The 23,326-nt window shown below is 39.6% G+C and overlaps 1 protein-coding gene across 5 annotated transcripts in view; it reads left to right on the forward strand.

Moving 5' to 3' along the window:
- Positions 1 to 23,326, forward strand: part of SMPD3 (sphingomyelin phosphodiesterase 3) — a 116,291-nt gene that overhangs the window by 69,352 nt on the left and 23,613 nt on the right. For all 5 annotated transcript variants that reach the window (XM_030512542.1, XM_030512538.1, XM_030512539.1 and 2 more), the window contains 2 exons: positions 8,373 to 9,997; positions 21,230 to 21,305. In XM_030512542.1, the coding sequence (XP_030368402.1) occupies positions 8,660 to 9,997; positions 21,230 to 21,305 (1,414 nt within the window). In that variant the 5' untranslated portion in view covers positions 8,373 to 8,659. The remainder of the gene's footprint in view (positions 1 to 8,372; positions 9,998 to 21,229; positions 21,306 to 23,326) is intronic.

A 23,326-nucleotide genomic window follows, 5' to 3' on the forward strand; every position in this document is an offset into this window, starting at 1 on the left:
TATGTTTAAAAAAACATACATTGCTAACTGCCATTATGTCTTACTCTGTAAGAAGAAATGCAAATATGAGAGGATTGGTGTGCTCGTCTACCAGTACATTACAGTGAAATGGATCTACAAATAAGTAAATACACTATTTTTGCTTGAATTTGTTACCACATTTGAAAAGTTGAAAGTGAAGAGTGCTCTGGGTTGGTTGTATTACTTTTTCCTTTTTTTTTTTTTTTTTTCCTTACCCCAGTATTTTAATAGATGCATATTTAACTGTTTGAAAACTATGTGACAAAAATACCAAGCCAATCTCAGAACAATTTAACCTTAAAAACGTCTTGAATTTGAATTCTTGCATGTTTGTCAGAGAGGCTGATATGGTAACATGTTTTGGGGAGAAGTATTTATGTGTTGAGTTTTGAGGAATGCTGATTCTTTTATGACTATTCACCATACAATTCAAGGGCCACGAGGATGATAAAAGGGCTGGAGCATCTCCCGTATGAAGACAGGCTGAGAGAGTTGGGGCTGTTCAGCCTGGAGAAGAGAAGGCTGCGTGGAGACCTCATAGCAGCCTTCCAGTGTCTGAAGGGGGCCTATAAGGACGCTGGGGAGGGACTCTTCCTTAGGGAGTGTAGTGGTAGGACAAGGGGTAATGGCTTCAAACTTAAACAGGGAAAGTTTAGATTAGATATAAGAAGTCCTTTACTGTGAGGGTGGTGAGGCACTGGAACAGGTTGCCCAAGGAATTGTGGATGCTCCATCCCTGGCGGTGTTCAAGGCCAGGTTGGACAGAGCCTTGAACCACGTGGTTTAGTGCAAGGTGTCCCTGCCCATGGCGGGGGGTTGGAACTAGATGATCTTCAGGTCCTTTCCAAGCCTAACTATTCTATGGCTCTATGATAATCCTGAGTAAATACACCTTTGTCAGTAGAGCAAGAACTTGTGAGTTAGGGAGTCTGCTTTCAGGGTTTCCATGAAAACTTAAGTTACAAAGGCTCTAGTTTTTCAATTTTCCATATGGAGAACATGAATAAATGTATTTTAATTTTCTTCATAGAGGTAGCTGTGTTAATTCAGTTGTGTTTTATTTTAATTTTCTTTATTTTGAGAACTTTAGGTGAGCTTTTTTTAATAGAAGAAAAGATATTTATTGGCAGGGTTTTGTTTTGGATTTACTGCAGGCTAAGATAACTTTTCCTTGCCAGGTGTTCAGAACCACTTCAGCAGTATAAAAAAATACCCTCTCTGGGGGAAATTGATTACTTTATAATTCTATCAAGCCATACTGAACTAATCAGAAGCCTGAAGGCTTAAAGTGCTGCTTGAGAAAGTACAGCTTTTAATTTTACAGAGAGGCTGTGTCCCTTGATGATTTATGGCCTAGGCATGGCTGTAGTCAGGCCTTTTGAGGTTTCACATGGTGAAAGGTGAGTAGGAAAAATTTTGTCTCCAATTCTGTCTTGAGCACCCAAAGCTTATGGTGTTCCATCTCACTAATATTTCTTAAACATACTATCTACAAAGATCAGATTTATTTAGCCATTATTCAGTTACTCCAGCTACTGTAAAATATGAGGCTAAAGACCACTAAAAGGTGATTTTGTAAATAGAGCCCATTCCATTTCTATTGTATAAGCAGAGCTCAGTGTCACAGATTCACGCATTTGTGTGCTGCAGTTGTCTCACTACTGAAGTACACCAAATAAGGTCTCAAAATAGAGAGTGTTTAGCTTTCCAGGTACTGAGTGAGATCACCAAGTGGTCAGATGATTTTTTATTTTTTGGTTGTTTAAATCTTGCCTGATAGCAAAGCTTTTTCTGAAAACTTAAAGCTGTATGAAGTATATGCTGTTATTTTCAGCCATTAGAGGATATGCTGTTAGTTCTTTTTCTTACCATTCCTAAGGCCATAAATATGAACTGATAATTTGGCAATATGTAATTTTGTCTCCAAGTTCCCATATGGTATGTATATGCCTAATCAGCTTATGTTTGCAGGCTGGTATCGGTGCACTTGCAACACTGATGCAAACAACAGAATGCACAAAGTTTTTGAGGTGTATTTTAGGATTTGGAGTTGGGTTGGTTGAGTTTCTGGGTTTGGGTTGGGTCTGCTGGGAGCAGTTAGCACAGTTGGTGTGTAACTCAGTATAGACTTGTTGTTTTCTGCAATAATGAATTCATCTTCAATTTTCCATCCCTTTTGAAAGAAAAAAGGGACAAAACTGTTGTGCTTTTTGTGGTTTTCAATTAGTTATAATGTCTTAGATGTATTTTTAATATGTGTTTCCATACATTAACATAATTGGATTTATATTTGAAGTTTAAAATTTAATCTTATTTAATTTAGGTAGCAGAAGGGGTATGGGTATGGGTTTCGGCCTTGCAATAAGATCTGGGACTACCAAATTGAGATGATTTGCTTCCGGAAATGAGAATCTGTTGCCATGCCAGACTTAATTGTAAAGCACAGAGCAAGTTCTACAATCTGACCATAAGCAAATTCTCAGCTCTGCGATAGAAAAACTCACATTTAGGTTGAGGAGGTACATGGGATACCATGCCAGCATGAAGCTTAGTTCCTCTGCTAAGGTGGAGGACTGGACTAAGCAGGAGACCAGCTACAGCCAATCTTTCTGTCACATGAGCCGTGTTACTACCTCCCATTCACTGTGGGCAGGCTGTCATAGAGGGATAGCGCTACCTTTGTCACTATGGATCCTATTCCACCATCACAACTCTGCGCCTTACTAAATATGCCACAGGCTTAAGCAGGCTCTGTAGGTTTGTGCTTCATTTTGATGTTTTCCCCTGTAGGCATGTACTTAACTGCTGACATCACTGGTATTCAGTGAGACTTGTAAGCTCACACTTATTAATTTTTTTTTTTTTTTTACAGGTTAGTTCAGTTAAGCTAGACATCTTGTTTATTATGGCTTGCTGTCTGATAGCAGCCTATGGGCTCAAGGAAAGTGCTGCAGAGTAGCCAGGCAATGTTGTCTTTAGAAAGACGGAAGAAAGTTTAGGGAGAAAGCGGTAAATGAACATGTCGATGGAGAGTCTGCAAAACCGCTTTCCTCCTTCCCTTCCTCTTCTAACAAACCCTTCGTGTGAACGAGTACTGCTTTTATTCACCACTGTCAGTAATACACTGAACTCAACTTCTTCTATCATAGTAGATCCACATTTTTACTAAGTTTTTCTAATATATTCTTAAGCTTTAAATTGTTATTGACTGAAGTGGAAGTTAAAGTGAGCCAGTAAATGTTGCTTAAAAATCCCTTACCCTACATCTTGAAATGCTTCATGGAATGAGTCTTGTATAGGATGACAGGATTTCAGTTAAACATCCAGCTGTGAAGTGATCACAAAGGAACAAGAAAGTGTCTCCATTAGAGCCACTGACACCCTGTATCTCTAATTACAGTCAGGTAATCAAGTATGGAAAACAGTTCACATGTATTTTGGAGTATTTTGTTTTCCAGAAGGTAGGAAGCTGTTGAACTAGCCTATACTTAAAAGCATGAATAATAATAATCAGGGGAAAGAGACTGAATGAAGAAAGGAAGAATGTATGAAGTGTGTGTGGGAGCAAAACCAGATGAGACCATGGAGGAAAGCAGAGATTAAATCATGGTTTGTATAACAAGCAAGGATGAGAGCCTGAGTAAGAATTTCCAGTTCCTTCAGAGCTTTGCCTATTCTCAGTTTCAAACACTACTTTTTGCTGGTTTACATGGTGCAGTTGTAGCATTCTTGTAAGCTGTACTTCTCTGCTTCAAATTTCAATGGCAGTAATGAAATAAAGCTAACAGAAAGTCAACGCAGTCTAAATAAACTGCTTTTCTAGAATCCAGGTTTAGATACATACTGCTATGACTTTCACTGAAGATCAAGCAATTGTCAGGATTTAAGAAAAACTAGTTTTAAGGGATATATGTGAATTATTATGTGGTTACCCATAAAGTAACTTTCTAAATCAGTTAGTCACTTTAGCAGTTTTATTCTGTTTTTAAAAAATAACTGTTCTTGCAGTGATTTACATGTATTCTAAAAATCAGTTGAGATAGTAGCAAATTTAAAGAAATTTGAGTTGCCTGAATTTGAAAGTGTATTTGAGTTTTCTAAGAAAACGGAAGTTAAAACTTTTCTGACCATTTCTAGACTGTCTCTGTAACCTTAATATTGTGACATGTGTTGTTTTTCCCTTCGTGCCTCTATCATTTGTTGACTCATATTGTCCTTTACTTAGTTTGCAAGCTATGTTGGAGCTAGGAACATCTCTTTTGATCTATGATATCTATAGCATACTTCTGGCCATAATTATAATCATAAAAATCTTTGAAATCTTTCCATCTGATGTCTTTGCTATCACTATAGTGGAGATGTTCTATAATGGCACAGTTAAAAAAAAAAAAAAAAACACCTTTTTTTTTTTTAGCCTTTAAACACTTAGAAAGTAATAAAACCAACTAAACCCAACTGCAGTTTACATCTTTGTAGCATACAAAAATGTCTGTTTCATTGCAATATCTTAAATTCTCCCTTAATCTCTCAAACCCCTATGAATAAAGCATTGGATTACCAAGTAAAACCCTTCATCACAAGGAATTAGGCACTTTAGCTTTAGGCTCCATCTAAACCATTGCATTAGAATAGACATTACTGACGTCATGTTTTCCAAGTTGCAGTTGACTCAATGGTGCCTTCCCTCTCCCTTTGAGATCTTGCTGGGATAAAATGTGTGTCTCATGGCTCTCTTAATTCTCTCTTTTTGGGTGGCTTTGAGGCACTAGCATGCATATGGGATGTAGCTAAGAAGCAACAGTAGGAAACTTCGTTCCTGTTCGTGTGCATGCCAGTGAGTCCATAACAGAACTCTGGCAAATTGTATGATTTCCTTCATCTATACGATTAATAAAATAGGATAATATTTTACTTACAGAAGAGTGTTTTTAATTAGGGCCTTGATGTACCAATATTTTCTGATGTAATATGCAAAAACTTAAAGGATATCCAGCTCATGATTCCCTCCTCCCTTTTTTCCAGCTATTATATTAAAACTTGCTGTGGTACCACAGTTTTTGTACTTGTGTCATTACTCGCACAATTCTATTACAATTCATAGAATAAAATGGATGGAATGCATCTCTGTACTCCTCACTTCAGCTGGCACCTCGTCAAAAACTGTCCAGTAAATTCCTGAGTTTCAAAGGTACTATCCCTATTTAAGGCAGAGGAAGTGTAGAAGTTGCCACTACAGCCTTGAACCATCATTCAGCCCTCAGTGTTTACAAAGAATTACATTCTTGCTACATGTTTTTAAAACAGACCCCAGTTTGAACCAATTTGCTTTATGACACTTGTTGCATAATCTTATCTCGTGAAAGGATTTCTGATTGCATTCATTTTTCTTCCTTTTTTACTAATACAATAATGTGTTGTATATCCAGTGAGCATGAATTCGTTTGATTTAGTATGACCCCATAATCTGGATAATTGCTTTCGTGAAGCTACTTTAGTTGAGCATTTTATGGTTTGCTGGACAGCAATTTATCTTGTAGATTATTGATGCTGCAGTCCATAACAGAACCAGCATGAGTTATGTTGGATTAAATATTTTTCTGTACTTCATCACATCATCAAGCAAGCATTGACTACTGTATTTACAAAACTGTCACTTGATGTCACATTTTCCTAGGAGTTGTAACACCCTGTCATCATATACTTAAGAAATACTTATCTCTAGAAGACCTAATTAGACGAATTATTATGATCCATTATAGTTCTGCATTTTTTGTCTAGTGTGTTATTTTAAAATAGTAAAAGTCAAATTGATCTTCCAGTCTGCAACACAAGTGCAGCTTTCACCAGAAAGGTGGTTAGCCTGAAAGTTGGAATACAATGTTTGCAGTCTGTTCTTGCTTCACATACCCAAGCCACAGTGTTCTGTTCACCCGTAGCACTGTTAGCACCCAGGAACTGTTCTGGTCTGCTGATCAATTATGTAAATAGACAGGGTTTTTATAAAGCATTTTAAGCACCCAACAGAACAGAATAACTTCTTCACAGTTTTTTTCTTTTCTAATGAGAATTACATAATTGGACAGGTTTTAAGTTGTTGGTTGGTTGGTTTTTTTTCTATCTGATATGTAGATGCCAAAGTCTCTTTTGAGCATTCTTATTAAAAAGTCATAAAAATCATTCAGAAAAACAAATCTGCTAGGCTTCCCTCTATTATCAGCATCCCCAAGTGCCTTTGACGATGAGTAAATGCCAAGCATTTGTTATTTGGCACTTGATGAGTCACTCATTTCTTTAAACTCTAACATGTTGCACAAGGTTGTGAAAGTTATGCTAAGCTAATAACTAAAAACAACAAAAAATCCACCCTCCCTTGATCCAGCCTTTCTGATTTCCATCTAAATATTAACATCAGGGCAAAAATACACAGGACCTTATATCCCATTAAACAGAATTGCCTGCCTGGTGTTGGCACAGGGTGCAGTGGGCTCTGAGCAGTTACGGGGGTGTTATCCTTACACTTGAAGGCTCGGTGTATGTGCCTGCAGTAACACAGCTTGGTGGTCAGGTTTTGGCCATCTTTTCCTGATATCAGTACATGCATGATATTGCTGTCTTGGAAGATGCTACATCATACCTCCGAGATACAGCTTTGCTTGCATGCCCAGGACACATGCAAGTTAAAAGCAGTTTTCTGTTGTGGAAATGCCATCCTTTCTGATGCATCTGTTTACTGACTTTCTTTCTCTGTAGTATTTGATACCACCTATTCGGTTTTGCTTTTGAAGGTCTTCATAATCTTGTCTTCACCCAACCTGATTTTTCTCATTCTGTTTTAGAATTTGACTCCTATCTCCAGTCAGGTTTTTGTTATAAGCCCCTGTCACCACCTTACTAGATTTTTCAGACTAAAGCTTGCTTGCCCATAGGTTGCTTTTCTCTTCTGGGAAGAAATATCTGCAAAACTATCTCATCCTCATTTGCTCCTGTGTTAAAATTCTTCTTTGCCATAGTGCCTACCAAAAATGGATGGCTGCAAATCTGATGTGCAATGAGTATTCTTAGTCCTGATGATCAGGAATCTAGACTGAGGGAAGAATTTTCTTATTGTTAATAAGCAACAAATGGGTGTGGAAGAAGGAAGCTGCTTAAGCCATGTATTCTAATGCCTTCCTTACTGCTTCTGACTTGTACAGTATTTACTGTGTCACAGTCTGGTATCACATGTGTACCACAACTAGAAATATGCTGACAGTAGGAACATAAATCAGTTGCAAGGGCTGTGTTTGAAGCAGCAGAAGTCTCAAAGGTGAGAAGAAAACTGAAAAATTCCATTTTTCTTCTGATTCTCAGGCGCATTGCTTTGTGAAACAGTATTCCTCTCCTATGCCTCATGTCATTGTTTTATTTACTTTAGATAGAAACAGAAATGCCCTTCTGTCTGTGGGTGCCCTGAAGAATGTTTTAAAGTACTATCAAACTATTATTCCCTTAAGTTTGTCTCCTTGAGGGCCCCAAACTTTAACTGAACTTGTGCCAATAAATATTCACATGTAATTTTAATTTCTCCAAGATGACAAAACTAAAGATAGTTTTTGAAGCATGATCCAGTGTACTTTTGCTTATTTGGTGAATGGTTAATCATAGCAATTGCTAAATAGCTCAGGTCAGGCTGTAGCTGAATGAGATTGGACTGCAGCTTGAAATAGATAACAAGTATTAAATATCTAAATATTAATGCAAAGTAGTTTGACTTACTGTTTTTAATAAACTGAAAAATAAAAATTTGAAACCATATTCAATCATATGAAGAGTATTTTAAGTGATTTAAATCAGCCTGTTTCGTTTTAAAGCGCAGCAAAGCAAATAATATTTTATACCAAACAAATGAGGTTTGCTCTTAAATACAAGATGCCTTTTGGCAATTCAAGCAAATCTCACTTCAGTGATAGAATACAAGATATAGCAGTCTTTTAGAGCAGCCTAGACTGCTAACTGCTAACCACCCTTTGCAAGGTTCTGAAAACAGCTAATATAAATAAACAGAAATATTAGTGGGAATGGATTATAAAATAAACGCTAAACTATATTTCTTGATGTAAGGCCTAAAATTCATGACAGAAATGTGTTTCATGACATCATTAGTGACAGGCATTAATGGTCAATGTACTGATTTCATGTGCAGAAATACCAGTCCCTTGTCATTGGACTTGCCCTAGATCCCTAATCCAATCAAAACCACCAAATTAAACCAAAATAGAGCAATAATTTAGACTATAAGGCAAGACTGATGAAAAGAAATCTTTAAACTTTCAATAACTGTTATGTATGCTTTGTCTCTCTTGTTCTTACAGATTTCCTTATTGCCTCCAGAGTGTTCCGTTATGGCAGCCTCCAGTGAACAATGACATCCTCTGACAAATCTAGATGCCAAAAAGCCAGACGGAAACAGTGGCCTTGTTTCATTTTTACTTCAACACAGTGAAATGGTGCTCTTAAAGTTTTGTTAGTGACTCTTACTGGAAAAAAACAAACTCCTGACTGGACCCTTTTCCCCCAACCCTCTCCCAGTGTTCTTATGGATGCTTGACCTAGTGACATCATGTAGTATGCCCTGAAGTGTTGTCATAATTAAGTTGCAATGGTTTTATACACTTCCCCATTTCCCAACAGCTGTCTGTCAGTTCTGCATTCTTTTTCCTGGGGGCTGATTTTCCCATGTTACTGGTTAGCAGATAGGCTTGTGGCCTCTTTCGTTCCAACCACCTATGAAAAGCGTCAAAGAGCAGATGATCCATGCTATTTTCATGCCCTCTGCATCATTATTACCACTCCCATCTACTTGGCACTGTTACTAGCCTCTCTTCCTTTTGCTCTGATTGGCTTCTTGCTGTGGTCCCCGCTCCAGTCAGCCAGACGACCGTATATCTACTCCAGACTAGAAGACAAGAACCATGCCAACGGAGCCGCACTGCTCACTGAATGGAAGGCTGCAGGGAGTGGGAAGAGCTTCTGCTTCGGCAGCGCTAATGTTTGCCTGCTGCCAGATTCTCTGGCAAGATTTAATAATGTTTTCAATACACAGGCTAGGGCTAAAGAGATTGGCCGGAGGATCCGAAATGGGGCGAGCAGACCACAGATCAAAATATACATAGATTCTCCTACCAACACCTCCATCAGCGCAGCAAGTTTTAGCAGCTTGGTCTCCCCCCAGGGTGGAGATAGCACTAATCATACTGTTAATCCTGGCATGAAAAGGACAACATCAATGGAGTATAAAGGAGACAATTCTGGCTCAAACAATGGTGAGGATAGTAGAGAAGATAAGGGTAGAACCAGAGAGCCAAATGAGGGAGAAGAAAACTCTTGCATTGTCCGCATAAACGGAGAGGATAATGGCCACATGTCAGATACAGAAACAGATGCCGTCAATGGCCAGGCTCATGCCAGTGGCCCAGCAGAGCCCTCACTGGAAGGTGATGCAGAGATCTCAAAAACACCTAACCACAAACAGAAGGAAGGAGATTCTGGAAGTTTAGACAGCTGCTCTGCCTCGCGAGAGTCCTTAGTTAAAGTTCGTGTTGGGGATGGTACAGTGGACCAAAGCACTGTCAACAACAAGCTCCTCTACAAAGCTTCAATCATGAAGAAGACTTCAGTGCGGAAAAAGAAACATACAGATGAGACCTTTGATCATGAGATCTCTGCTTTCTTCCCTGCCAACTTGGACTTTCTGTGTTTGCAGGAAGTGTTTGACAAAAGAGCTGCAGAGAAATTGAAAGAGCAGCTTCATCACTATTTTGAATACATTGTCTATGACGTTGGCGTCTACAGTTGCCACAGCTGCTGTAGCTTTAAGTTTGTGAACAGTGGTCTACTTTTTGCCAGCCGCTATCCTGTTATGGATGCTGCCTATCACTGTTACCCCAATGGAAGAGGGACGGACTCCTTGGCTTCCAAGGGAGCCTTGTTTCTCAAGGTAAGAGCCTTTTTGAAGCCATAAATACTGACTCTGTTTATGAGACAAGTTATAAAGTTATGTTGTTTTCTCTCTGTCATTTCTATTAGAGTTCAAAGAAGCACAATTTAGATCTAGATTACCTGATAAAATTTATATAATAGGTTTTATGGCCTAGATACTGTGCATGAAATAATGAGGGACATTTGGAGGTAGAACTTGACTATCATTTCAAGTGTCAAAATTTTGAAGTAGTTTTCACGTAATTTTAGTTTCTTTTTCTACAGAAACCTCTTTAATAAAATGCAGAAATTCTAAGCCTTATAACACCAGTATAGAACAATGAGTATTATTACTGTTGGAAATCAGCTTATGCATGTTATGTGTTTATGTGGGAACCAAAAGACAATTGAAAGTCTAAATGCCAAGAGGATAAAACTGAAAGAATTGCAATGAAATATATGGCTATCCTTCTCTCTTGGTTGTGAAAGAATTGTTAAGGAGAAATAAAAAGAAGAGTAAATGAAAAAAAAAAAAATATGACAATCTCCTAGAATACTGGATTTTGGATTTTGTAATTTTTATCATAGTTTGGAATGGGTTTCACTAGCTAAAACCTGAACTTTTTTTTTCTACTGCTAGCAAAATACACCAGGTGCTCACATTGTACGTACTTTCTGGTGTATATGCTGATGAGTTCTCAACAAAAGCCATCAACAGCCATCGAGAATATGGATTGTTAATAAGGATCAGCGGGGTCTGTACCCACGTTGTTTGTAATATGTAAAGAAGGCAAAACCTGTTGGTATTGTGGCTTGCACAAAGAAAGCAAATATTAGAATCAATAGTCTGATGATAGTTCAGTATTTCATTTACATTTGACATAAACAAAAGCCTATCCATATCTGAATACAGCTTTCCAAAAATTGGGTCTAAGCTTTCTATACTGTACTCTTATATGTTGTTTATAAACAGCTGAAGTTTGGTTTTTTCATCATAAAGTGCAAAATCTGAATATACGTGTTGGGCGCTTTAAACGTTACCAGGGTCACAGGGACTGCCCTTCGACATATGCATTTATTAGGGATTAAGAGATTAAAAACAATCTGCTGTCAGATGTCCGTTGCTGAGTCACTGTTTTGCTCCCCTGCTAGGCAGACCGCAGTGTTTCCATTTCTCTTGTAGAAAATTAAGCCTCTTTTCAAAATTCCACTGGGATGATGAACTTAATTATGGATTTGAGTTGTTAAATAATGTTACCGTTGAGCAGGGAACAGGGACCAGTTATTACGAAGATTCGAAGACGACTGCATTCTTTTAAATATGACAGAATTCTGGCCCTGCTAAAGTCCATTTTTCCTCATGTCTGTGTCATTCTGGCATTCTGTACTTTATACCTAACATATTTTTCTTTCTGAGTTAAGTCTGTTCTGATATGAAATGACTTTCTGTCTTAATTGTACTGTAAGTGATAATTGGTTATTTCTTTCACACATACACACAAAGTAGGAATTACCTATTAAATTTTAGTTTTGAAAAAAAGTAGGTTTGAAGGTTTTCTTGATATAGTGCTTAATGAACAGCTGAGGATGTGTGGACTCTGGAGATGAATGCTACAGTAAGTAAAAGCCAGGTTTAGTTTTTGAAGTCGGTGAGAAGCAATCCATTAACTTCAGAAGTCTCCAGCTCTTACACTGGGATAACAGCGAGCCAGCAAAGCATATCCTAACTGTGGCTGAAGGCGGTGTTCTAGCCAGTCCTCTGCCCTTCCAAACAGGCAGTTTCTATCACTGCTTTTAGACACTTCTTTAGATTTTTGTATGTATCTCATGCAATCCAGTCCTACATCTGAGTTCATCTCGGTGTAGTTTCAAAGATAGTAACAGAGCCTTGCAGAGCAGGAGTCTCCTAATTGCTTTTCATTCAGAAGTGGTGTAGAGTTAGGCCTCTGTCCTGTGCAGACTCCATGTGGAAAGCAACAATGTTCCCTTTCCTGAAGTAGCAAAGACATAAGTGGAGCTTTGCTTTGGAAGTGTGCTTACAAAGCTGCTCCCCTTGCACAGCTTCCATCTCTGCGTAAAGGAGCAATTGCTCTCTGTTGTTTAAAAAAATAAGAATGAGGGGAGACAACTTGCATATTTTGAAAATATGGATAAAATCATTTAATGTTTCCACTCATTGGGAGGATGAAATTGGGATGTATTCAAATCTTTCTGAACCTCACGAAAGACCCAACATCCAGACTCAAAAGAATACTCATAGAAAGAAACTGGCACTCATTAAAGAGTACAGTTTGTCTCCTTACTACAAATATAACTGATAAGGAGATAAATTAAGGTCTCAGAACAAAACATTTAATGAAAGTTGCATTGTTTTGAACAAAAAGGCAAAATTGTTTGGGGAAGTTGTGTCACAGAAGGTACAATGGTTTCACACATTTTTTCCTTTCAGAATAGGTTCAGTTTCCCGTGAAGAGGAAATTTTTTTCCATTGCCCCCCTTTTCCCTGCCCTGCCTTCACCATCCAGATTGTAAAGTTCAGGTGGAGATTTGGAAGGATTTGAGAGATTTGCTTAGTCATACAGAGTTATTTTACCCAAGAGACTTCCAGAGCTCAAGGGTTATGATTAGTAGCTGTCATAATAATCGGCTCTTATGTACTGCTTTTCTTAAGAAGGACATGGAGCTGTTGGAGCAAGTCCAGAGAAGGCCACAGGGATGATCAGGGGCTGGAGCACCTCCCGTATGAAGACAGGCTGTGAAAACAGGGCTATTCAGCCTGGAGACAAGAAGGCTGTGTGGAGACCTCAGAGCAGCCTTCCAATATCTGGAGGGGACATACAAGGATGTCGGGGAGGGACTCTTCATCAGGGATTGTAGTGATAGGACAAGAGGTGATGGGTTTAAACTTAAACAGGGGAAGTTCAGGTTAGATATAAGGAAGAAGTTGTGAGTAGCTATTGTGTAAAGGCCATTTTCTGCATAACTGGAGGACTAAGCTACATTCAGCACTTTGATCTCTTCAGACTCCAGCAATGTTTCTGTTGCCAATCTGACAGTCTAATTCAGATTTAGAGGGACACAATCACATTAAAAATAGCTTCTAAGGGGGGAAATGTCACTTGCATCTCAGTGACAGTTTCATGTCTGAAGTGTTAAACCACTGTTACCAGTTGCTGCTGAGGACTCAGAGGAGGAGTTAGCAGATGCTTAAATCAGCCAATCCGTTTTCATACTTTGACAGCCTGGGCCCTTGGGAGGCTCTGGTGTGACTCTTTACTAGCATTGCATGTCACGTTACTTTAAAATGCCTACAAAAAGAGCCTTTGACTCTGCTTTGTAGATTCTATAATTCCAGTTGTCTCTTACTGCTGTTCTGCTACAGTGAGAGAGGAGGGAAGTGGGACTGACGCATGCTGTCCTGTACTGGTGATGCCAACTAAAAAGCTGGCTTGCATGTGTCTGTACATAACGTGATGCAGATTGCAGTGTTCTTGGTTATTCTGCAGCTGTTGGTTTGACACATTCATTTTAATACACAGTGGTTTGATGAATTTAAAGGGAGCTTTAAAATATAAGTCCCTTTCAGAAACTGGATGATGATTGTGCAGTCAAATCTAGTTTACAAGGTACCAGTGCGTGCTGAGCAAAAAGTGTGTAATGCACCACCTGTTTGTAATTTACTAGAAGGTTTCAAAATGTCAACATTCATCTCTAGATTGAAGGATTAGTGTGTAGCCTTAGTCACGCTGCCTTTCAGGGATGCTCTGTAAGGTTTGGGCAGTAGTGCAATAAAACCAGAAAACATCCTTAACTTGTGAGACTCCTTAACTGAAGAGCTTGACAGTATTTTTCCAGATGTATCAATCTAATAAAAAATTTATACATCTAATGATGCTTTAAAGATTCAGCTGGACAGGGTACTGGGACATCTATTCTATGCAAAGTCATGCTTTGTGCAGACAGGTTGGACCAGATGACCCTTGAGGTCCCTTCCAACCTGGGATTCTGTAATTCTATGAATAAAACCTGTCACTTGTGCTGACAAATTCTGCTTCTCCCTTATCCTTAAAGTGTAATAGCTGTAACATAAACCTGTGCCATGTGACATGTAAATGCATCCTTGGGGTGGGGAGCCCAAAATGGCTGTTAATCAAGGAAAGGTTTTGGAATGAGACTGGGGGATATGGAAGTATATTGCATAGAAGGCTGTTCTTCCTGCCATTCTTACTAGGAAAGTATTCTGGGTTTTGGCATCTGCCAAGAATTTTAGCAAAAATAAGAATTCTTGCTTAAAACAGAATTATGTGAACATAGACCAAACCCACAGTCTGATGTGGGTCGTTGGAACAGCTAGTAGTATTCTAACAAAATCAAAAGGAATCAAAAGGAAAAAATGTCTTGTGGGTTTTGCTAAATTTCTGAAAGAACTTGTGTTTAATTGATATTAGTTCTTAAGCTTATTAACAGATTTACTTTTCAAATTCTCTGAAAATTAATGCTGTTCTCAGGGAGCACAGTAATTGTGCAGAGAACATGCTATTATTCATTGCTTAAAGGAAACCTAGCAACCTTTGCTTTATGTGCAAAGCTCAACTTTGTTTTCAAAAAGAGCTGGTCTGGTGGTAGCAAATGGGAGAAGGAGCAGGAGCTCTGACTGGAAAGTTGCTGTGAAGCATGGGTTTTACTCTTTGCTGCTCTCAAGGTGCCTGCTTTGAAAGATAAAGTGGGGGTTCCCTGAATCAACCTCTGTAAATCTCGTTTTTGATGCTACTGATCCAGATGCAGGTTGCTTGGGCAGTAAAGCTGCCTTTAGTGTCCCCTGCCAGCTTGTGTGTGTGTTACGGCTGTGAGTGAAGGGGCAACCTCAGCTCCACAGTTGCACAAGATACAGAGGGGAAGCTATTTTACCTAAGGATTACAAAGAAGAGGGGAATGTCTATTTTCTGACCTCAGTATAAAATCATCCAGCAATTCCAGTGGTTAGATTTTCTTTTCCTTGATAAGTTGTCCAGAAACTACAGTTATCCCAAGATGTATAAAAGAAATGCATAGTGCTGTTCATGAATTTGTTTAGATAACTTTAAAGCTGTGCCATTTAAGTCAGGAGGGTAACCTAAACGTTTCCCACATGTTCAGTTTCTGCTATAAAATGTTAATGCAGGAATTGGATAGAGTCCAATGAACTGCCTGAGACCTTTCAAAAAAAAAGAAAAAGACCTTCCCATGGCACTGTACCATGTTCCTTTGCTCAATGTAGTTAGTATTATTTATCAAAGTCTTTTTCCCTTTCATTAATGGGGACAAATTAAAACTGCTGTGCAGAATGAAATACAGGTTTGAGAGAATGAGATGTGGCCTTCGTCCTCCTCAGAAAAGGAAGAGCCCTTCATTTGTGGTACCAATTTCCAGCCACTTTCCCTCACATATAAGCTTAATGAAGCTTTGCCAAATAGTAACTGATTCTCTGAGTTAATGGAACAGTGATTGTTGTTATGTGGCAGATGGGGAAAAACAGGATTCTAAACTTATCAAGTGCAAATGTGGCTAGAAAGAGCTTCAGTCCACCAAACCAAATTTTAAGCTGACCTCTGTAAGATTTTAAACTTCTTTAATTTATTTAGCATGCCTAAATAACATAGGTATAATAATAAATTAGTAATTTAACTAATGTATCTTCTTTAGAAGCTGCTACCTATCTCTAAAGGCAAAAGGCAGAGCTGTCAAAATACCAAAAATAAGATAGATCTTTTACACTGTCTAAGCTAACCAGAAAGCTACTACAAAGAACACGAAGTACAGGAATAAAATACATCTTTCTTGGATGTTACCACTAATCCAATTCATCCCAGTGGGTCGGGAAGGTTTGAACTGTTAATGTGAGCAGTTGCAAGATTTCCTTGGCATCTTAACACTAACAGGAGCAAGGTCTTGGACTCGCAGTTGGCCTGGCTCTTCCAGTTAGCTGCTTGGTGCTCTCAGAAAATTGCTGAAATAGAAACAAATATCCAGGAGGGGCTGATATAATTTGGGAGATTATGGAAAAAGTTGTACTGAAAAGAAAGAGAAATTGTGTTTTCCACTTCTTTATCTTCTTTTTCTCACTCTTATTGTTTGCTCATTATAACTGCATGTGATGATATTCCCACGGGAGTTGCAATTGGGAGGTACAAGCACTGTGCTGTTACCAGCACACCTCAGGACATCAAACCCAGGAGGTCAGAACTGCTAGTGTGTGTGGAGGTATCGCTCCTTGTACATGTAGTTGCTTGTCTGCAGCAATTCAGTTAAACTTTATGTTTCTGTACTTTTAATGGAGCTTCTCTTGAACAATATTGGCCACATACGGTGAATATTTCTGTGGGAGTAAGTCACTGTAACATCTACTGTGAAGGCTGTGTCAGTGTTCTCTGTCTGGTGTGTTTCATTTTCAAAGCAAACAGCACCTCAAGGCCCCTGCTCAGATGCTGTTCTTTACAAACGCACCCTTCAGGTGTCTGTTTTTAAGGAGAGAGGGTTTCCCCACAGAGCACGCAGGTGCTTTTCAGCCTGGCTAGTTTTTCTTCACAATATGAACATCATTAGTTTGGTTCTTGGCATGACCGTAAATGCTGTAGAGCCCTATAGGAGACATAACCTCTTCACAGGAATAATACAGGAATCAGTACTACAGTTCACATTTATTCCAGTGGCAAAACTGACACCTTTGTGGTCAACTAAGCTGATGAAATGAAGGGGTTTGCTCATTTATAGTCCACGATGTCACGAAACTGTAACAGCTGAAGCTAGAGTGATTCTGTGCAGCATCCCATCTCCCTGAAGGATTCCTAATGTTGCATTCAGATTATTTACCCTTCCCAGCTTTGGTTTTATTGGCCACATGTAGGCTGTGGGGGGATAAACTCTGTGGAGCTCCTTTTCGAGGAGTACACCAGAATTTTAGCTCTCTTCTGTTTTGCACACCTGGATTTGCTTCCCATGATGGATGAAGCACTGGCTCAGAATTGTTTGTGTATGAACCCTGCATACGGCAGGGTACACACTGATGAAACTGTCTTTTGGATTTTTTTGAGTGTGTACCTCCTGGTAATGTGAAGCTTCTAGAAAATGTCTAACTAATTATTAAGTTTCCCTCACAACAAACCTTTGGTTTTGTCTATGTATAATGGGTTAGTGTTTGAGAATCTACTTTGATTCCTTGAGTGGGATTTCTCATGCATGGCACAGTTTCCTGCTGTAGCCCTGAGGGCTTGCTGTCTTTCATGAGCACGGTGTATTACCTGATAACAGCCTCCTCCTCAGTCGACACAGGACAAGTTTTTGATACACAACTATGGGAATATACACCACTTTGTGCAGTACAGCACAGTTGATGTGGTCTCTCCAACAGCTTGTACTAAGGTGCCATGGCACAGACAAAAGTACTTGAAGTTACCAATAAAAGTTCAGAGCTGTCAGGTTTGCACTCCTTATTTAATTTATAGGCAGGGGTCAAATGTAAATATGTAGCAGTAGAAACTGATGTTTTGAATTCCAAATACAACCTAGCAGGCTTTCCCCGTTACAAAAAGTAGCTCCTTTCTCATGTGTAAGGAGCTTTTTATGTCCCCACAACAGCGAACAAAATGTAATGTTCAGTGGTGTACCAAATCCACTCCTAGCTTCCAAATGTTTGACTAGTTTGATTACTTAACTTTTGCAAAGTTAAATAATTAAACTTAACTTTATTTTTACTGGAATATATTTTGCATATTTCAGCATAATATGAAAAAATGTTCATTTGTTTCTGTCAAAACTGAATAATTGGGACACTTTATTAAACCACAAATATGTTCTAATTTTACTTCTAGGTGACATCAGAGTTTAACAGGATAACACGTGAAACTTTTTCCTCCAGTAATAACTACCCTGTTTTAAAACATAGGCAAGTTGTAAATATATTTAGATACTACCTTTCTTTAAATTTCCATAGAAATAGAAGAGTGCTTCATGACACAACTAAGATTATGCAATTCTTTTTAGAAAGTTGTATCTGAAGTAGTTCCTGCAGAAGGGTAATTCAGCGAATGTATTATTGACACATTGCTGCTACTGTCAAACAGTTAAGGTGAACTTAAGCCAGGCTTAGGGCGAAGAAGCCACTCTGGCTTATTTGCTTACATGTATTTTCTTTGCAAATGTGAATTTAGAAGTTTTTTCTGTATTAAGCAGCAAAAATTGTTATGTTTGTGAAATGACCTGGTTTGATGGAAGTGGAACCTTTCTGTCAAATCCCTGTTGCAGGTTGAAGTGAACACTCAGTGTTGCCTTCCTGCAAGACTGCCACGTAGCTGTTTGGGCCAAGTCACCACAACATAACATACCCTTGAAAATGGAACAGTCTAAAAGTAGCTACACTCTTTGGTCACACAAAGAAATCATATTGTGCAGAATTACAGGGCTTGTAATATTCTAGAGGTCAAGTGGTTTTCCTGACTGCACATCCCATAGTCCTTGTCCATCTGTGAAATACCAAATTAGACTGAATAATTACATTTTCCTTACTATTTTATTTCAGATCATATTTAATAGACTAGTGCTTCTGCTGTAGCTGGGAATTGACTAAGAGGCTGCAAGGATATTTATTTTCTCTCCTAGTAGTTGTCACAAATATTTGCGTCCATTATGATTATATTCAAAAGGTATCTGCTTGGTGGTTTACATCAACAGTACCACTGAAAATAAACAATAAAAACCAACCCCAAACCAAAAGTCAAAAACATTGGAGGAAATGTGGGAGTCAAGCTGATCTGGATGTACTTCCATGCTGTCACTTCCATCCTTAATTCTGTTAATGTCTTCAGCTCTTGCTTTTGAGTTGTGTGTGGTTTTTTTAATTAGCAGAGTCCTTAGGAAAGGCCCTCTCCTTTTCCCCCACAGGGGGTGTGTAAAGCAGCCCTTGTTCCCAGCAAGTGCAGAGCCCTGGGGCACTGCTCCTCCATGGTGGTAACCCCAAGGGGCATTTGCTGCACTCACCCAGCTGCCTGTAGCTACAGTCAATCTTTCTTCTAGGCCATTTCTTGTCGTTCTTTGAGAGTGAAAGATCCCAAGACCATTTCAGTATAGGTCTGTGCACACGAGGACACTGTGCGCAATGTATTTATTTATGCTTAAAGCAAATGAGGATGATCCTATGCATTAATTACCTGAGGAGTATGAGGCCTTTTAAGGCACTCCACTAAGGCTGTATAGGAAATACTAAAGCCATTTTGAGTTTACTTTTTTTTCTCAACTGACCGAAACGTATGTTTGGATGTTCAGCTTTTAGACTTCAATCTTTCATGCTTTTTGGATACAGACACTGACAATGATTCCATCTGCTGTGGTTAATAAGGATTACAAGCAGCACATTCTTGCTATAAGGCAGGAAACTTTACATGCAGTATCTTCAGTGTGGTTACAGTAGGCGGCACAGAAAGACATACAATGCACACTTTTCTTTGCAGCAGGAGACACTGAAGAGAAAATCTGATTCTGAGTTACTACATTTGGAAAATACAATCAATACATCTGCTTCCCCTAAATAGTCGAGGATATAAATTGGTGGTTTCCCACTTTTCTATTGGAATTGCATATGTTGCAGGAAAAAGTTGAAGAGAACAATTCTTTTAACTCATCTGTGACATTGTAATATATTCAGACCGGGGCAGCCTAAGGGAGGAAGAAAGAGATCTGCATAGTGAAGCATCTGCAGTAGTCACAAGCAGCCATCCAGCAGATCAGGATGTCCTCTGAGACTGTGCTACAGTCTTACAAGTTCAGGAGAATCCTCTGGCTTAGGGGTGGATCCACCAGTCTCTGCATGCATTTTCCCTGTCTTCCTCTGCCTTCAACCTCCCTGAAGCAGGTGAACTGTATGGGCACAGCAATAAGAACACCATCAAGAACACCATTTGGAAAGCTGTCTAAATGAGGACTGAACAGGCCGAGGACAGAATACTGCAAGTTGTTCATTACATAATCTGCTAGTTGGAACAAAACCTGAAAGTTAACAAGGTATTGTTGAGTACAAATAACTTCCAAATTCGCTCACTGCAGAGCTGACTTTCCAGTTATAAAACGAATCAGATGGTTTTTAGATGGCTGAAAAACAAGAAAACCAACCAAGCTGACAAAACTGTCTGTATGAAATGGAGCTCTGCTTGTTATTTAGAGATGTCAGTTGAAATCTGAGCCAAGACTTGTGAAGAAGAGTCATCTGTGGTTTTGTTATCTGAGCCCTGGGTACAACTTTCCTCTGTGGGCATTTCCTTTAGTGGTCCATGCAGTGTTGCCATGCTAACTGTGAAGAGGAAAACCATATGGTTAAACTAGTTTCTTGCCTCAACCCAAATCTCAATCCTCAAATCACTGGGAATTCTGACTTGCAGCTGTGTAGGTCCTGAGCTGCCAAACCCTTCAATAGAGGTAAAAACCTAAACCAAAACTTGATTCTGATTTGGCTGTGTGTTTACCAGCAAATATATTTTTAAAAGACTGTAGCACATAATATAGATGAGGAGTTATACTATGTTCCAGCTTCCCTGGAAGCCCTGCCTCTTCTGTGAGTAAGAGCAGCAGCACATGTTGTTTTCATTTGGTTGACAGACATGGCGGCTGCAGCTGTGCGCTGAAGAATGTAAACACTTTGCTGAGACGTAGCAAAAATCCCTAACACCTTTTTAGAAAAATGGAAGAAAATCCATCACAATCTAAAACTTGCTGTGGAATAGAGAAAACATGGTCAAACTTAGTATTTATTTCACATTTGATCCTTTTCCCCAGCCTCCCTTGGCATTTTTTCCTGCTGCATTCTGGTCTACACAGAGAGAAGGAATTAAGGCTGTTGATAATATCAGTATTACATGGCACTTCAGTCATGGGCCTGAATCCTGCACATGAACAAGAGGTGGGATACAAATGGGTAGCAGTGCAACTGGCACAGAGAACCAGTGGGATTGCAAAGTGCAGTCACATTTTGCATGTGTTGCAGATCAAAATGGAAAGGTTGATGTGAGGGAGGCAGCGTGCTAGCAGCAGTGGGACCCCAGGAAGCCCCAGTGTGTGCCTCCAGTGGATTTTCAAGCGTGTGTGTTTTCAAAATGGAGCCAAGATGGAAAGATTGGGGAAAAAAAAAAAGGCCAATGCCATGTACAGAGGCTGCACAGTTGGGGTGGAAGTGGAGTTGTACGAGCTCTTCCATTAATCACCTTTTTATTTCTTCCTTCCCTCCCAGGTGCAAGTGGGAAGTACACCTCAGGACCAAAGAATTGTGGGATACATTTCCTGCACTCACTTGCAAGCTATTGCAGGTACTGTCCTAAATTGCATATCTTACTTGTTCACTATTCCTAGGCCTGTGATGGTGTTCTTGTGCAGGGGTAACAAGCATTGCTCCTCCAGTATTTCTGACATAGTGCAGTCTGCATTGCAAATAACAGTGAAATAGTGAAAAAAGGTAGACAAGTATATCCCCAAACCTTTCCCTTTTCACTCTTGGAGTAGTTAAGTATTACAGGATACAAACAAAAAATATCCCTTGAGAGGTTTCCTCTTAATAAAATGCTGTTATTTTAGCATCTACATTGCAATCATTAGTCAACAGCACCTAACAGCCCATGCTGTGAGTATCAATATACAAATATTTCTTTGTATGTAACTAGGGGATTATCGGAACGTGTAAGTTGGGACAGCACAAATCAGCAGCTGGAGTAAGCCCAGATTCTCTGGGTCTTGACCTCTAAATTTCATACATAAATGGCAAGCAAGCTAATACACTCACTGAAAAATTCTCCTGGTCATGTTTAAAAGCAATCCCACTGTAACGTTTACTACAGCACCCCACCGCATGCTGTGTGTCCTTTGTTTCATGAAACGGTATTTTCTAAGGTCATTAAATAAGGTTGCAGTGCAGCCTGTTTCTCATCAACCATCTTTTATGACCTTTTTTTATGATAGTATCTCAACATTCAACTCTCATTTAATCTAAATATTCAGAACAGGGCTGAGGTAGATGGGTGGCCTCATCTCCATTTTACAATTCCAGTCCAGAAAGCAAGGGAAAGAAAAGTTAATAAAGTTTATAGATAGTAGGGTCATTTTATTCCATGTTTAGTGTTCTGATGCATACATTTTGAAATTGAGACGCTTCTCCATTTGAACTGTTCGTCTCAACACTCATCAATTAAAACTGACAAATACTTGAACATCTTAGAGAAGGTAGAAGCGAGGACAGGCCACCTGGGAAGAATATAGGAGCATTGCCCGAGAAGCTAGGGACCAGGTTAGGAAAGCTAAGGCCCAGCTAGAATTAAGTTTGGCAAGGGATGTAAAAGATAACAGGAAAGGATTCTATAGATACGTAGCAAATAAAAGACAGACTAGGGACAATGTAGGCCCTCTCCAGAAGCTATCAGGAGAACTGGCTACCATGGATTTGGAGAAGGCTGAGGTTCTTAATGACTTCTTTGCCTCAGTCTTCACCAGCAAACGCTCTGACCACACAACCCAAGTCTTGGAAAGCAAATGCAGGGATTATGAGAACGAAGACCTTAGGCCCACTGTAGGAGAGGATCAGGTTCGAGACCATCTTAAGAACCTGAACGTGCACAAGTCCATGGGACCTGATGAAATCCATCCACGGGTCCTGAAGGAGCTGGCGAATGAAGTTGCTAAGCCACTGTCCATCATATTCGAAAAATCCTGGCAGTCAGGTGAAGTTCCCGATGTCTGGAAGAAGGGCAATAAAACCCCCATTTTCAAGAAGGGGAAGGTGGAAGACCTGGGGAACTACAGACCAGTCAGTCTCACCTCTGTGCCTGGCAAAATCTTGGAACAGTTTCTCCTGGAAAACATGCTAAGGCACATGAAAAACAACGAGGTGGTTGGTGACAGCCAACATGGCTTCACTAAGGGGAAATCCTGCCTGACCAATTTGGTGGCCTTCTATGATGGAGCCACGGAACTGATGGACAGCGGCAGAGCAGTTGATGTCATCTACCTGGACTTGTGCAAAGCGTTCGACACTGTCCCGCATGACATCCTTGTCTCTAAATTGGAGAGACATCAATTTGATAGATGGACCACTCGGTGGATAAAAAACTGGCTTGATGGCCGCACGCAAAGAGTGGTGGTAAATGGCTCGATGTCCAGTTGGAAACCTGTAACGAGTGGTGTCCCTCAGGAATCGGTGTTGGGACCGGTCCTGTTCAACATCTTTGTCGGCGACAGGGACAGTGGGATTGAGTGCGCCCTCAGCAAGTTTGCCGACGACACCAAGCTGTGTGGTTCGGTTGATACGCTGGAGGGAAGGGATGCCATCCAGAGGGACCTT

The sequence above is a fragment of the Strigops habroptila genome, chromosome Z (genome assembly GCF_004027225.2).
Source record: "Strigops habroptila isolate Jane chromosome Z, bStrHab1.2.pri, whole genome shotgun sequence".
Classification (NCBI taxonomy): Eukaryota; Metazoa; Chordata; class Aves; order Psittaciformes; family Psittacidae; genus Strigops; species Strigops habroptila.